The sequence below is a fragment of the Hordeum vulgare genome, chromosome 5H (assembly GCF_904849725.1).
Source record: "Hordeum vulgare subsp. vulgare chromosome 5H, MorexV3_pseudomolecules_assembly, whole genome shotgun sequence".
Classification (NCBI taxonomy): domain Eukaryota; kingdom Viridiplantae; phylum Streptophyta; class Magnoliopsida; order Poales; family Poaceae; genus Hordeum; species Hordeum vulgare.
Window position 1 is genome coordinate 466,419,631 of NC_058522.1, and position 11,864 is coordinate 466,431,494.

General features: G+C 45.6%; 1 protein-coding gene across 1 annotated transcript; it reads left to right on the forward strand.

The window, feature by feature from the left end:
• The first annotated feature begins 6,951 nt into the window (after positions 1-6,951).
• LOC123398902 (serine/threonine-protein kinase PEPKR2) lies at positions 6,952-10,845 on the forward strand. The gene is made up of 3 exons (XM_045093348.1): positions 6,952-7,910; positions 9,820-10,116; positions 10,200-10,845. The coding sequence occupies exons 1-3, from the start codon at positions 7,169-7,171 to the stop codon at positions 10,505-10,507; spliced, it is 1,347 nt and encodes a 448-aa protein (XP_044949283.1). The 5' UTR covers positions 6,952-7,168; the 3' UTR covers positions 10,508-10,845.
• The last annotated feature ends 1,019 nt before the right edge of the window (positions 10,846-11,864 follow it).

Below are 11,864 nucleotides of genomic sequence, written 5' to 3' on the forward strand. Positions count from 1 at the left end.
AATAGGAATTTTCGGAATTAATAAATTCCAGTTTTTAACCGAATATTAAAATGCCCGTATCTTTTTACCCGTAAGTCGGAACGACGCGTGTTATATATCGTTTTGGGGTAGCTTCGCGAGTAGAACTCGATTATCCAACATGCATATTGGTTTAGCGCTGTTTAGAGTGCCTAATGTCTCGTTTTACATGCTGTTTAACTAGGATCCATTCCGTAGTTAATTTTCGTGCGTATCCGGTTTGCCCGTATGCCGTAGATTTAATGTCCATGTTTTAGGGACCATATTTCTATGTAGTTAGAGCGGTCAAGTGCATCTTTGCGTGTAGGGTTTGCCCGTTAGATTATTTCTCGTGTCTAGGTTTATTTCCCCCGCATTATTGTGGCATTATGTTGTGTTGCAAACCCCACATGTTTTATATGTTTTCGGCGTAGAAAAATCCCATGGATTTTTCTGTGCAATTAGTTTTAGCTTTTGAGGAAGTTAGTTCGCGAGATATATTGCCGTGAAGCCCTTTTGTTTAATTCGTAGGGTTTATTTCGTGCCTCGTTTGAATTAGTTGCCAACTAGGGAGTTGATCTTGGATGTTTTGTTTAGCCTCTGGTATTTTTGGTTGCAATAGAAATGCATGTTCAGGTGTTGTTTGACTGCCCTCGAGTTGCTTGATTAGTGCTGTTTTAGAGGAGCTGAAATATTTCTAAGTCTGGAATCAGATTTATTTTGTTGCTGTCTTGTTTTGCTTGCATCTTGTGATCTGTAGCTCTTTTGGGGTTGGTCCAAAGGAGTTAGTTGTACCCCTTATGTTTCTTTAGCATGCTGTTAAGTTTCATGCCTTTTGGAGTCCTGTAGCTTAGGTTTTTGCTGCTGTCAATATGCCTTCAGGCTGAATACTGCACCTTCATGAGGTGTTATTTTCACTAAGTCTGAAATAGTGCGTGAGATGCCTTTTTGTGTCTTCTTTTCCTAGTGCTCCTTGATGCCATGCTAGTTGTTGTTAGTTGATCATAGTAGTGCGTCTTGCCCTCTTTCATGCCATGCCTTGCTTGAGCTTATCGGAGTTGTGTATCCGTAGTTGTGGGGCGAAGAATATGCTATGTGGCTGTTTTTGGCAGTTTGTAGTCATTTCTTGTTTTGCTCGTAGTTTTCGAACCGTAGCTCCATTTTGATCGTGTCCTACATGAAACTTGCTTAGAATCTTGTGTAGTTTCATTTTCTCTTGCTGTTTGAATGTGTTGAAGTGCTCGTAGCCGCCGTTGCACACATTTTGCATTCATGCCATCATATCTTGCGGTGTCCGTATCTTTTGATCCGTAGCTCCGTTGGAGGTGTTCCTTACGTGTAGATTGCTTGCCCTGACGCGTAGAAACACGTGAACCTACTTGTTTTGCTGTTAAACAACCAATTAAATGTATTAATTCAGATCTGGACAGAATTGTAAATTAACATGTGAGGTCGTTTCGGAGGTGCTATATGTCATTTCCGACCTCACTTAAAATGCCTAGATAGGTAGTTTAACTTCCGCTTCACCTCTTGCATGTTTGACAACATTAATATTGCCGTGTAGATAACCGGGAGTGAATCAAATAATTAACGTGGAGTTTCGTTAATATGCAACTCGTGCATATTGAACTGCACTTAATGTGTAGTGTTTGATTGTGTGAATTGTCATGCCATGACTTGCATGTATTCAGTATCTCATGCATCATATGTGTTGTGCATCGTGTGGTGAATATCGTGTGTTGATGCTTGTTTCCGGTTTCCCCGTCTCGATAGAGTTCCGCAAGCGTGTCGGATGTGAGGACCCGTTCGACTACGTCGGTTCGTCTGCTTCTCGGAGACATTCTTCTTCCAAGCGAGATCTCAGGCAAGATGATCATTTCCCCAGATACCATTACTATCATTGCCATGCTAGTTTTACCGTTTCTATCGATTAGGTCTCGTTGCCTACCACATGTTAAATATCAGCCTCTCACCAATGCCATGAAACCTTCAACCTGTTCAACCTAGCAAACCACTGATTGGCTATGTTACTGCTTGCTTAACCCGGTTGATAGCATTGCTAGTTGCAGGTGCAGTTGCTTCCATGTGAAAGCATGGGTTCCTTGTTATATCACCATATTAAATGCTATCTAATTTAATGCACCTATATACTTGGTAAAAGGTGGAAGGCTCGGCCTTTCTAGCCTGGTGTTTTGTTCCACCTTTGCCCCCTTAGTTTTCGGCTACCGGTGTTATGTTCCATAAACGAGCGCTCCTAACATGATCGGGGTTGTTATGGGGACCCCCTTGATAATTCGTTTTAGTTTAAAGCTAGTCTGGCAAGGCCCAACTTTGGTTCTACATTTGCCCAACATAATAATTCTGTTAAATTGTTTTGCATAGGGAGTTAGCGCTACCCGAGGAGTAATTTTACATAAACAGGGGGGCCAGTGCTGATGGTGTTGGTCCCAAACGGTCTGCCTGCGGGGCCACCGCGAGGAAACTCGAGGTTTGGTACCTGTAGCTAGTTCCATCCGTCGTGTCCTGAGAACGAGATACGCGGCTCCTATCGGGTACGTCGACACGTCGGGCGGCCTTGCTGGATTAGTTTTACCTTTGACGAGATATCTTGTGCATCAGGATTCCGGTGATGCTTTGGGTAATCTCAGAGTTGAGGTTTTCCACTAGGGAATCCGACGAGATCGCGAGCTTCGTGATTGAGGATTTCTATGCGGCTTGTGGTAATTTGTGATGGACTAGTTGGAGCACCCCTGCAGGGTTAAATCTTTCGGAAAGCCGTGCCCGCGGTTATGTGGCAACGTGGAAACTTTGTTTAACACTAGTTCTAGATAACTTGAAGTTAACTTAATTAAAACATGCCAACTGTGTGCGTAACCGTGACTGCCTCTTTCGTGAGTTCTTTCTCAGATCGAGGACACGGTGGGGTTATGTCTGACGTAGGTAGGTGTTCAGGATCATTCATTTGGTCATCAGTAGTTCACGTCCGTTATGCGTAGATTTTCCCCCTCTTAACTCTTGTACTCGTAAGTTAGCCACCAAATATATGCTTAGCCGCTGCTGCAACCTCACCACTTAACCATACCTCACCCACTAAGCTTTGCTAGTCTTGATACCTTTGGAAATGAGATTGCTGAGTCTCCTGTGGCTCACAGATTACTACAACACCAGTTGCAGGTACAGGTTAAGATTACTTGACGCGAGCGCGTTGATTGTTCATTCGGAGTTGCTTCTTCTTCTTCTTCTTCATCGATCTAGGATGGGTTCCAGGCCGGCAGCCTGGGATAGCAAGGATGGACGTCGTTCTTCTTTTGTCGTTTGTTTTCGTCCGTAGTCGGACCCTGCTCTTACTCTTGATGTTCATGTAATGTACTGATGTGACTCTGATGTAGCTTGTGGCGAGTGTAAGCCAACTCTTTATATACCTCTTCTTTTTAGTACATGTACTTGTAACGATATCCATTCTTGCGACACGACGAGATGCGCTTCTATCCCTGACGAGGCCTTCGTGCCAAATTGAGAATAGGGTCGCATCTGGGCGTGACAACCTACTTGTTGATCCTCGGAGTTCTCCTGGTTCGATAAACCTCACAGTCCCCGTGTAAGGGAAATCTGTTGCTGACTACATCTCCACCTTCCACTTGGGGTAACCAACGAGGGGCGAGAAGTATATCCATCAACTCGTCATCAATTCCTTTGTGAAGATAAACCCATGCAATTTAATTCCCACAAATTCACCACTTGGTGTGGTGGCATTATTTGAGTATTAGAGCACGCCCAAAAAGTTTGGGATCAATTGGAGAAGCTTCACAATGTAAAGTTTCTGAATTCTAGAAATCAACAAAGAAGGTTTTTAGGGGCTTTGGACAAGTTAATCTATTCTCCTTGATGCACCACTTGGTGTGGATGCATTATTGGAGCATCAAAACATGTCCAAAAATTTGAGCACAATTGGAGACACTTGGCAGTGTAGAGTTGCTCAAATTTGAATCTGGACAGATAAGGTTTTGGAATATTCAGTTGAACCAAATCAACTTGGATTGAGATGAAACTTGTGAAGATCATCACATATATCATGCGTAAATTTCTAGAATTTTAGTGGGATTTATTGATGATATTTCCTATGGAAATATTCCAAAAGCTTGAAATAAGCAGAAAGGGTTTTGAGGTGTTTTACCCAATATTTTTAACATGACCATGTGTTGAAACTCTTACATATGGCATATATATGTCCACTGAGTTTCCCTAAATTTTCTCGAATATTTTGAAAGCAGGAAAATAGCCTTTCTTCAATAAAGACCATTTCTGGCCTCAGAAGAATTTATTTAAATAAAATAGTAAAATGACTTTTAAAATAATAATCTAGTGGTTTTGGGAAGTCTTTTTTATAATGGGATTTAAATAAAATGTTTGGTCCGAAACAACTTCCCTAGTTAGAGTACTTGTAATACAAATCCCAACTCACGGTTTTTTGAAAGATTAAATTAATTAAAAGATTTTTGGTAAAAATAGTATTTTGTAAAATTAGTTTCTGGTCCTATACACATGGTATGGTCATTGGACAAAGGTTTGGGTCAAGGAAGTGAGTCTACAGAATAGTAGGAACCTTGTGATTTAAACACAAGCAAGCAAGCAACAATCACATCAAGCATCACAAGCACTCATAAATTTTTTAATTGATACTAATTTTTGAGCTATGTTAGTTTAACCAAGAGAGTTAAAAACACAGGGTGTGACACCTGGACGCCGTGTTGGGGGAACGGGTGCGGCGACTCTACGACTCGCGTGCAAAGTGTCATCGGAGGCGTCCTGGCGATGGGGTGATGGGCATCCATGTGAATGTGGTGGTGCTCTCTTGTGGCGGGCTGGTCCGTTCCATAGGTGGCGTTGCAGCCAGCGCTGTCCTTGGGAGGAGAGCGTCACGAGCGACGCTGGTTGCGGGCGCTCGACCATGCCATGGCATTGGCTGGTGGGGATGATGACATAGCTATGATGTGGACGTGCCCTTCCCCTCTTCTGGGGTGGAGGCACGAACATCATGGTGGTGGTGCACCCCGGGTGGATGGTGGTGGCGATGCACCAGTTCGTCACTAGCTCTCATGGTTGTCCCATTTAGAGGTGCGGCTCATGCTCGAGCTAGGCTGCGGGCAACCACCCTTACATTAGCGCTCGCTAGTGGGGGTGGCAGCGCATGAGTGGTCGATCCTATGGGCATGCTAGTCATTTTCGGTTCCAGCACAGCCCCACTAAATCCACCATCCGGTTCCTATTTTCTTTCACTCCGCCCCTTCCCACATTGCTTTGCATCCGCACCCCCGCCTCCGTCGTTTCCGGTGTACCTCTCCGACCGCCACACATGCATTGTCGTATGTCCGCAACCAGCATCGACACGCGTGCTCGCCTTTTACGACTATGTTGTCCACCCTGAAGTCGTTTTTGCGCACGTACACTCTGTCACCCTGTTGACTACCTCCATGGCGGCAACCACGCCTCACATGTGTTCAATCAAATGGCGTTGAGCTTAACCTTGGACGCCATGTCGTTTTTCATAGTAAGAAGGATGGCAGGGTGCTCGACCATGGAGGGTTAGTTGTTGTGCGACACGTAGTTGGGCGTAACCGTGGATTTCGTAGGCAGGAGCAACCGAGAAGCACATTGCACCCTACGACATGCATATCATCCAATAACACAATGTGAGGTCATTGTCGTATCAACGATACGTCATTCAAACCATCGTCACCAAGTTTTGTCACGTCGTTGCTCAGCTGGAGGCAAAGTGACCATTGCATGCGACATAGGAGGAGATCGTAAGTTTTGCTTCTTCTGCTTAACTTGTTGATTGAATCATTCATTTACTCAATGTTGCTCTACACACAGTGTATCCTATATACATCGGCGTGGTGTACCACATGATAGAGGAACGGCCACTACGTACACATTGTTGGATGAAGCTAAATGAGCAATATGTATGACAACATGATTTGTTATTAAAAAACTTGTTGAACATCTAATTTAAGACATTGTTGTATTAGACTTATTTGCATCTATGTATAGATGATTTATGCTATTTTTTATTCAAAATTTGATAAATATTGATCTGTTTGCATGAATTTTGTCCGCTAACTTGAAACCCCATTTAAAATGTACTTTCTCTGTCCCAAAATAAGTGTCGTTGATAAAATATATACTAACTTAATACTAAATTTGCGACACTTATTTCAAAACGGAGGGAGTATATGAGAGCGGGTGGATGGCCGTCTCGGACATACGCCAAAGCAAATTTGAGGTTCAACGTTGAATATGCATATATATAGCTGTAAAAATAATCATGTGTACCCAAATCCAGATTGAAAACGTCACATCTCTGGACTTTTGGAAAAGGTAAAAAGGCCGTACTCGATCCAGCTGGCCCCGCACGGTGCTTACCAGATGCAGCGACAGCCGCATACACTGCGGCAGTCACATGCTTACGGTGTACGCAGAAGTAAATGCCGGGACACGGAACGAGCAGAGCAGAGCAGAGCAGCACCGTGCGGCGCCGCTGTCCGCACGAGCGGCCCGTGAGCCCGTAATGAACCAGGAATCCAGGATCCAAGCCAACACAAACTGTTCCCCAGCCACGGAAGCGGAGTCACGAAAGAACGAGAGTTCCACGCCACACCGTCCCCGTATCCGTATCCTTCCAGAAGCCTCCGTCCGTCGTGAAGAGGGAAAAGATCTCGCCATCAGCCTGGGCATAAAATCGGGGCGATAACCGCACCCGCACCGCAAACGGCAAAAGCCCAGGCGACGGAAAACGTCGCGTGATTTCCCCGCAGACCGCACCGCCCGCCCGCCACCGTCGCCCACCCGTCCGGCACCGTGCCAGCCATCGCGTCGGCCCACCCACCCGCCCCAGCCCGAACCGTGCCCGCCTTTGCCTTCTCCCTCCCTCCCGTGCTCCCGATCCCGAGCGGCCGAACCGACACCGAGACGCCGCCCCCACCCGCGGGAGGGACACGAGTCCAACAAAGGCAGCCCCTCCCTACCCCCACCACCACCGTCCTCATCTCCTCCTCGAGCCCCTCCCCCCCTCCTCCGCATCTCGCCACCAACCTTCCCGATCCCCAACCCCCATGATCCGCAGGAGGCGCGGGCACGCCGCCGCCTAGGGTTTCCACCCCCCGCCCCTCCGATGGAGTCGCTTCCGCGGAAGCGCAAGGGCGCGCGCTCCCTCGCCGGCTCCCTCCACGACGACTCGGCGGACCGCAAGCGGACCTGCCGGGAGCGGAAGCCGCGGCCCGAGAAGAAGAAAAAGAAGCCCTCCGCCGGCGGCGATGACGCCGCCACCGCCTCCGGCCGCGGCGGCGTGGTCATGACGGCGCCGCCGGCCAGCGGCCGGGCCACCCCGGACAGCCCCGGGAGGGGGCTCAAGCGCAAGGTCGGCTGCATCGAGTCCGCCACGCGGATAGGCCGCAAGAAGCGCCTCGAGACCGAGTACGAGCTCGGCGACGAGATCGGCCAGGGCAAGTTCGGCTCCGTCCGGATCTGCCGCGCCAAGGCCGGCGGCGAGGAGTTCGCCTGCAAGGCCCTCCCCAAGAACGGCGAGGAGACGGTCCACCGCGAGGTCGAGATCATGCAGCACCTCTCCGGCCACCCCGGCGTCGTCACGCTCAAGGCCGTCTTCGAGGACGCCGACAAGTTTTACCTCGTCATGGAGCTCTGCAGCGGCGGCCGCTTGCTGGACGAGATGGCCAGGGACGGCATCTTCTCCGAGCAGCGAGCCGCCCTTGTCATCAAGGATCTAATGTCGGTCGTCAAGTACTGCCACGAAATGGGCGTCATCCACAGGGACATTAAGCCGGAGAATATTTTGCTCACCAAGACTGGCAAGATGAAACTAGCAGATTTTGGATTGGCAGCACGAGTTACTAACGGTAAATTCTTGCTAAAATTTCACTTTGAAGCCCTACTAGATGATAAATAAGTTGTGTTCGTGGGGGTACTCTATGCTTACACAAGTTGCAACTTTGATTCACTTTATATGGCAAAATGACATCAATTAGAAGTACTAGAAGATCGACTGGAAGTTCAACATGTTTTGACGAGTGGAAGTTCAACACTGGACCATACAAGGTTTTATAATCTTTAATTAATACAATTAGTATGGTGTTGCAACATTTAGAATTGATGGATGTCCATATGAGTAATTTACCATGTTAACCAGATTACGGCGGGTTTCAGGTTTCAATCACACAGCATCTTTGCAGGTCGCCCATCTTTGTGACTCTGCATATCATCTAATCTAATGTGTTCTAAACAAGTCAAGTTGGATAGCTTTCAATTTTTGAGTCCTAGGTTGGTAGGATTTTTTTTCATGTGTCTTCTCCTCTTGCTGAATATGCTCAGAGAATGGGGGTGATGATTTGAATGTAGCCTCAAAGTCTAGCGCCCATATCTGGAATCTCTTTGTGCATTCATCTGCAAGTATCTATATGTATAGTCTGAGACCCAATATAGCATGCTTCAGACAGTTTCATGTTTCATACTTACAATCAATACTGATTGTATTCACTGAATTGTGCCAATTGGTTACGATGGTTGTGTAACTACTAACTAATCAGATAGCACTAGTTCTGCATCAAGAGTTAGGCGCTCTCATTCTTAAGTCCTTGTTGAGTCGGAAGTGGTGAATGTTTTTGTTCGGAGTCTTGTTCAAATGATGATTTCTGCACACCGACTCAGTATTTTGCACGGTATTGCAAATGAAGAAATGTTCTATATTGTACCAATTAATATGTTAAATGTTCCTTATAGTCATGATTTGGTAGCATGTGGTGCCTTGATTGAATTTTTTTGTTCGATATCCAAGGTAATTGAAGCATCACGCTAATTGATAGTTGGTTTCATTGTACTTGTGGTGTTACTGATACTAACTTTACTTATTTGCGTGGAATTTGGATGTCAACAATCTACATTGATCAATTTAATCCTTGTATTGATGTTAATTTATGGCATCTCCTGCAAGTACCTGTTGTGACAAGTCTGAGGGCCAGAATACCCTTCTTGAGCATACCAAACAGGATGTGTAATGTTTTGAGTATGGTCTTGCGTCATTTTGATGAGTTAGAAAGTGGTGTGATGTCTGTCTGAATGGAGTCATATAGTCTATGAGTTGGAGTTGTCAGCATGGCGTCCGATGCACTGGTTCTTATGAACAGATGCTTATATTTTGTAAGGTAACATTTAGATTATAGTAATTCTGCAGTATTTATCTATTGTTACCAATGTCTCTACCTCTGTTCCAACTCTAGTTATCAGTTGTCACTCTAATGCAATGCAGTAAGCCACTGCTGTCTTTGAGTACTTCTTATTAGAAACTTACCGATTCAGTTCAAAGTCTCTTCTGTCATGCTAGAGTGATGCGTTTGTTGTCTTAAATTTCACTGACAGCGTTATAGGCTAAAACAGACATCCCATGGTGCTGATGTGGAGCAGAATGAGAGGAATTAGCTGCACGGACATTGAGTGATGGACAGTTTATCTAATGCTGCACTGCTCTAAACCTAGTAAATGATGATAAAGTGACAAAAATAATGTCACCATGTGATATTTACCTTGTGTACCAAAGTTCTAAGAATCCAGTATCACCTAATTTATATGCCAAGGGATGCAGATGTTTAGAGCTCTGATGCTATTTTGTTTAGTCTGGCATGTTTGTATAATTGACTTCACTTTGGTTTCTGGATAGCCCCAAATCATCTTTTTAGTGTTTTGCTTGAACAGTCAGATGTGTAAATGTGTGTCTACTAGAAGTAGCTGATGTTTTTGGTCACCACTAAACAGGTCAGAAATTGTCTGGCGTTGCTGGGAGCCCAGCCTATGTGGCGCCTGAGGTGTTGTCAGGAAGGTATTCTGAGAAAGTAGACATATGGGGTGCTGGGGTGCTACTCCATGTGCTGCTGCTTGGTTCACTTCCATTTCAAGGGGGCTCTCTAGAAGCTGTCTTTGAAGCTATAAAGACAGTTGAGCTTGATTTCAACAGCGGTCCATGGGAATCAATGTCAGTTCTTGGCCGTGATCTTATAAGTCGAATGTTGGATCGAGATGTCTCTTCTAGGATAACTGCTGATCAAGTTCTTTGTAAGTCAAGGCAATTTTTCATCCAGCATTACTTTCTGTTGATATTTAAGGTTTTAATTAATTTTTTATGACACTTATTTCAGGTCATCCATGGGTGTTGTTCTACACGGAATGTACCCTGAAGGCTGTAACTCCTAATGTCACTAACAAGATTGTAGCACCCAGAATTGCATGGGACAGAATTAGGTCACATTGTGAGTCATCCGCTTCAGATTCGTCGAGCCAGAGGTCGGAGGACCAGGATGAATGTGGCATAGTCGACGCATTGACAGCGGCAATAACACATGTTAGAATATCAGAGCCGAAAAGGACCCGCCTTTGCAGCCCCGGCATTCCCATACAGCAGGAGTGCTCCTCAAACTTGAAGAGCAACCTGTGCACGGCGTTCTGACATGACACCAATGTATAGCTTCCTTGTGTTCTGGTCTGATGTCAGTGGTGGCTCGGCCTGCTGGTTGGTTGTCTCTGTGCTGAGGATAATAACGGGTTTCCTGCCAGAGCAAGCGAGCGTTTGACATGGTGATGCTGTAGATTGCGGTGATGGCTGATGAACCCGACATGGTAGCTGATGCTGTAAATTTTGTAAATAGAATGATCCATGTAGCTAATTTATATCTTGAGAGTGTTGAGAATAATTTCAGTCTATGCTAGTAAACATAGTGTGTGCCATCATCCATGTAGCTAATTTCTTTGTTTCTTCCGGTTCTATTGAGATCAGAGTTTTGCATAGACTTCCTGCATTTTACCTTTTTCTCATTTTCTCCCTGAAAGTGTTTTACAGCAGCTGTACTCTTAAATATGATACTCGTCAGTCTGGACCGGTTGTGCGTTCGATCAAGGGTCATCATGTGGCTAGAAGCGAGCGTGAACCTACCTCGTTTGATCTTTCTGCCTCAACTTCGGCTTCCATCCTCTAGCTCCCTGTTGCTACCCTGCCACCTCCTTTGCTCTTTCTGCCTCTAACTTCGACTTCCATCCTCTAGCTCCTTGTTGCCACCCTGCTGTCTGTCAGACACATCTTTTGCTACCACCTTCTTTTGATTTGCTAGAACCAGCCCAATTTTTACTAACACCGTCTTTTAATTTTGTTGGAAGCAACCTAGTTTTTGCAACGGTGGCCATACAAAAACTGTTTGGGTAAATCTGCGATGGTGGGCTATTTGCTACAACGCCAGCTCTCGCATGGCGTGGCGAGGTTTGTGGCGCGTGCGGGGACGGGGGGAGGGGAAGAGGCGGTGCTCCTGCCAAGTCGGAGAGCGTGCTAGACTTGCGACAACCTACATATTTCTCTCTCCGCGCCTTGACAAAGAGAAGGAAGAAAATGATTGTGTGTGTGTGTCCAACGGCTGAAGGAAGCCAGATCAAATTTCCATCGGTTGGCCGACGCCTACCATAACCCAAAAAAAAGGCTTGCCTTCTTTTAATTAACAGGTAATCTCCTCACAAAATATTTCTCATCACTTATTTAGATATATTTTTTCCAAGAAATATTCATCGGTCACTGTACATGCTATAAGACCTTGGGCCAACAACTTTGCGAGTAAAAGTGTGAAGTGTCAAATCCAACTTTAGGAGGGGCAAGAGCAACACTCTGTGTAAATCTTCGATCTGATTGGGCGTTCAGAATTTCATTTGGGTTTAAGAATAACTTTCAAATCAATTCATTGTCGAGAAAATAAAGGGCAATCACTAGAACAACTATAAAATTGATTCGTTGTTGATAGAATATAGGACAATGCTAGGCATGG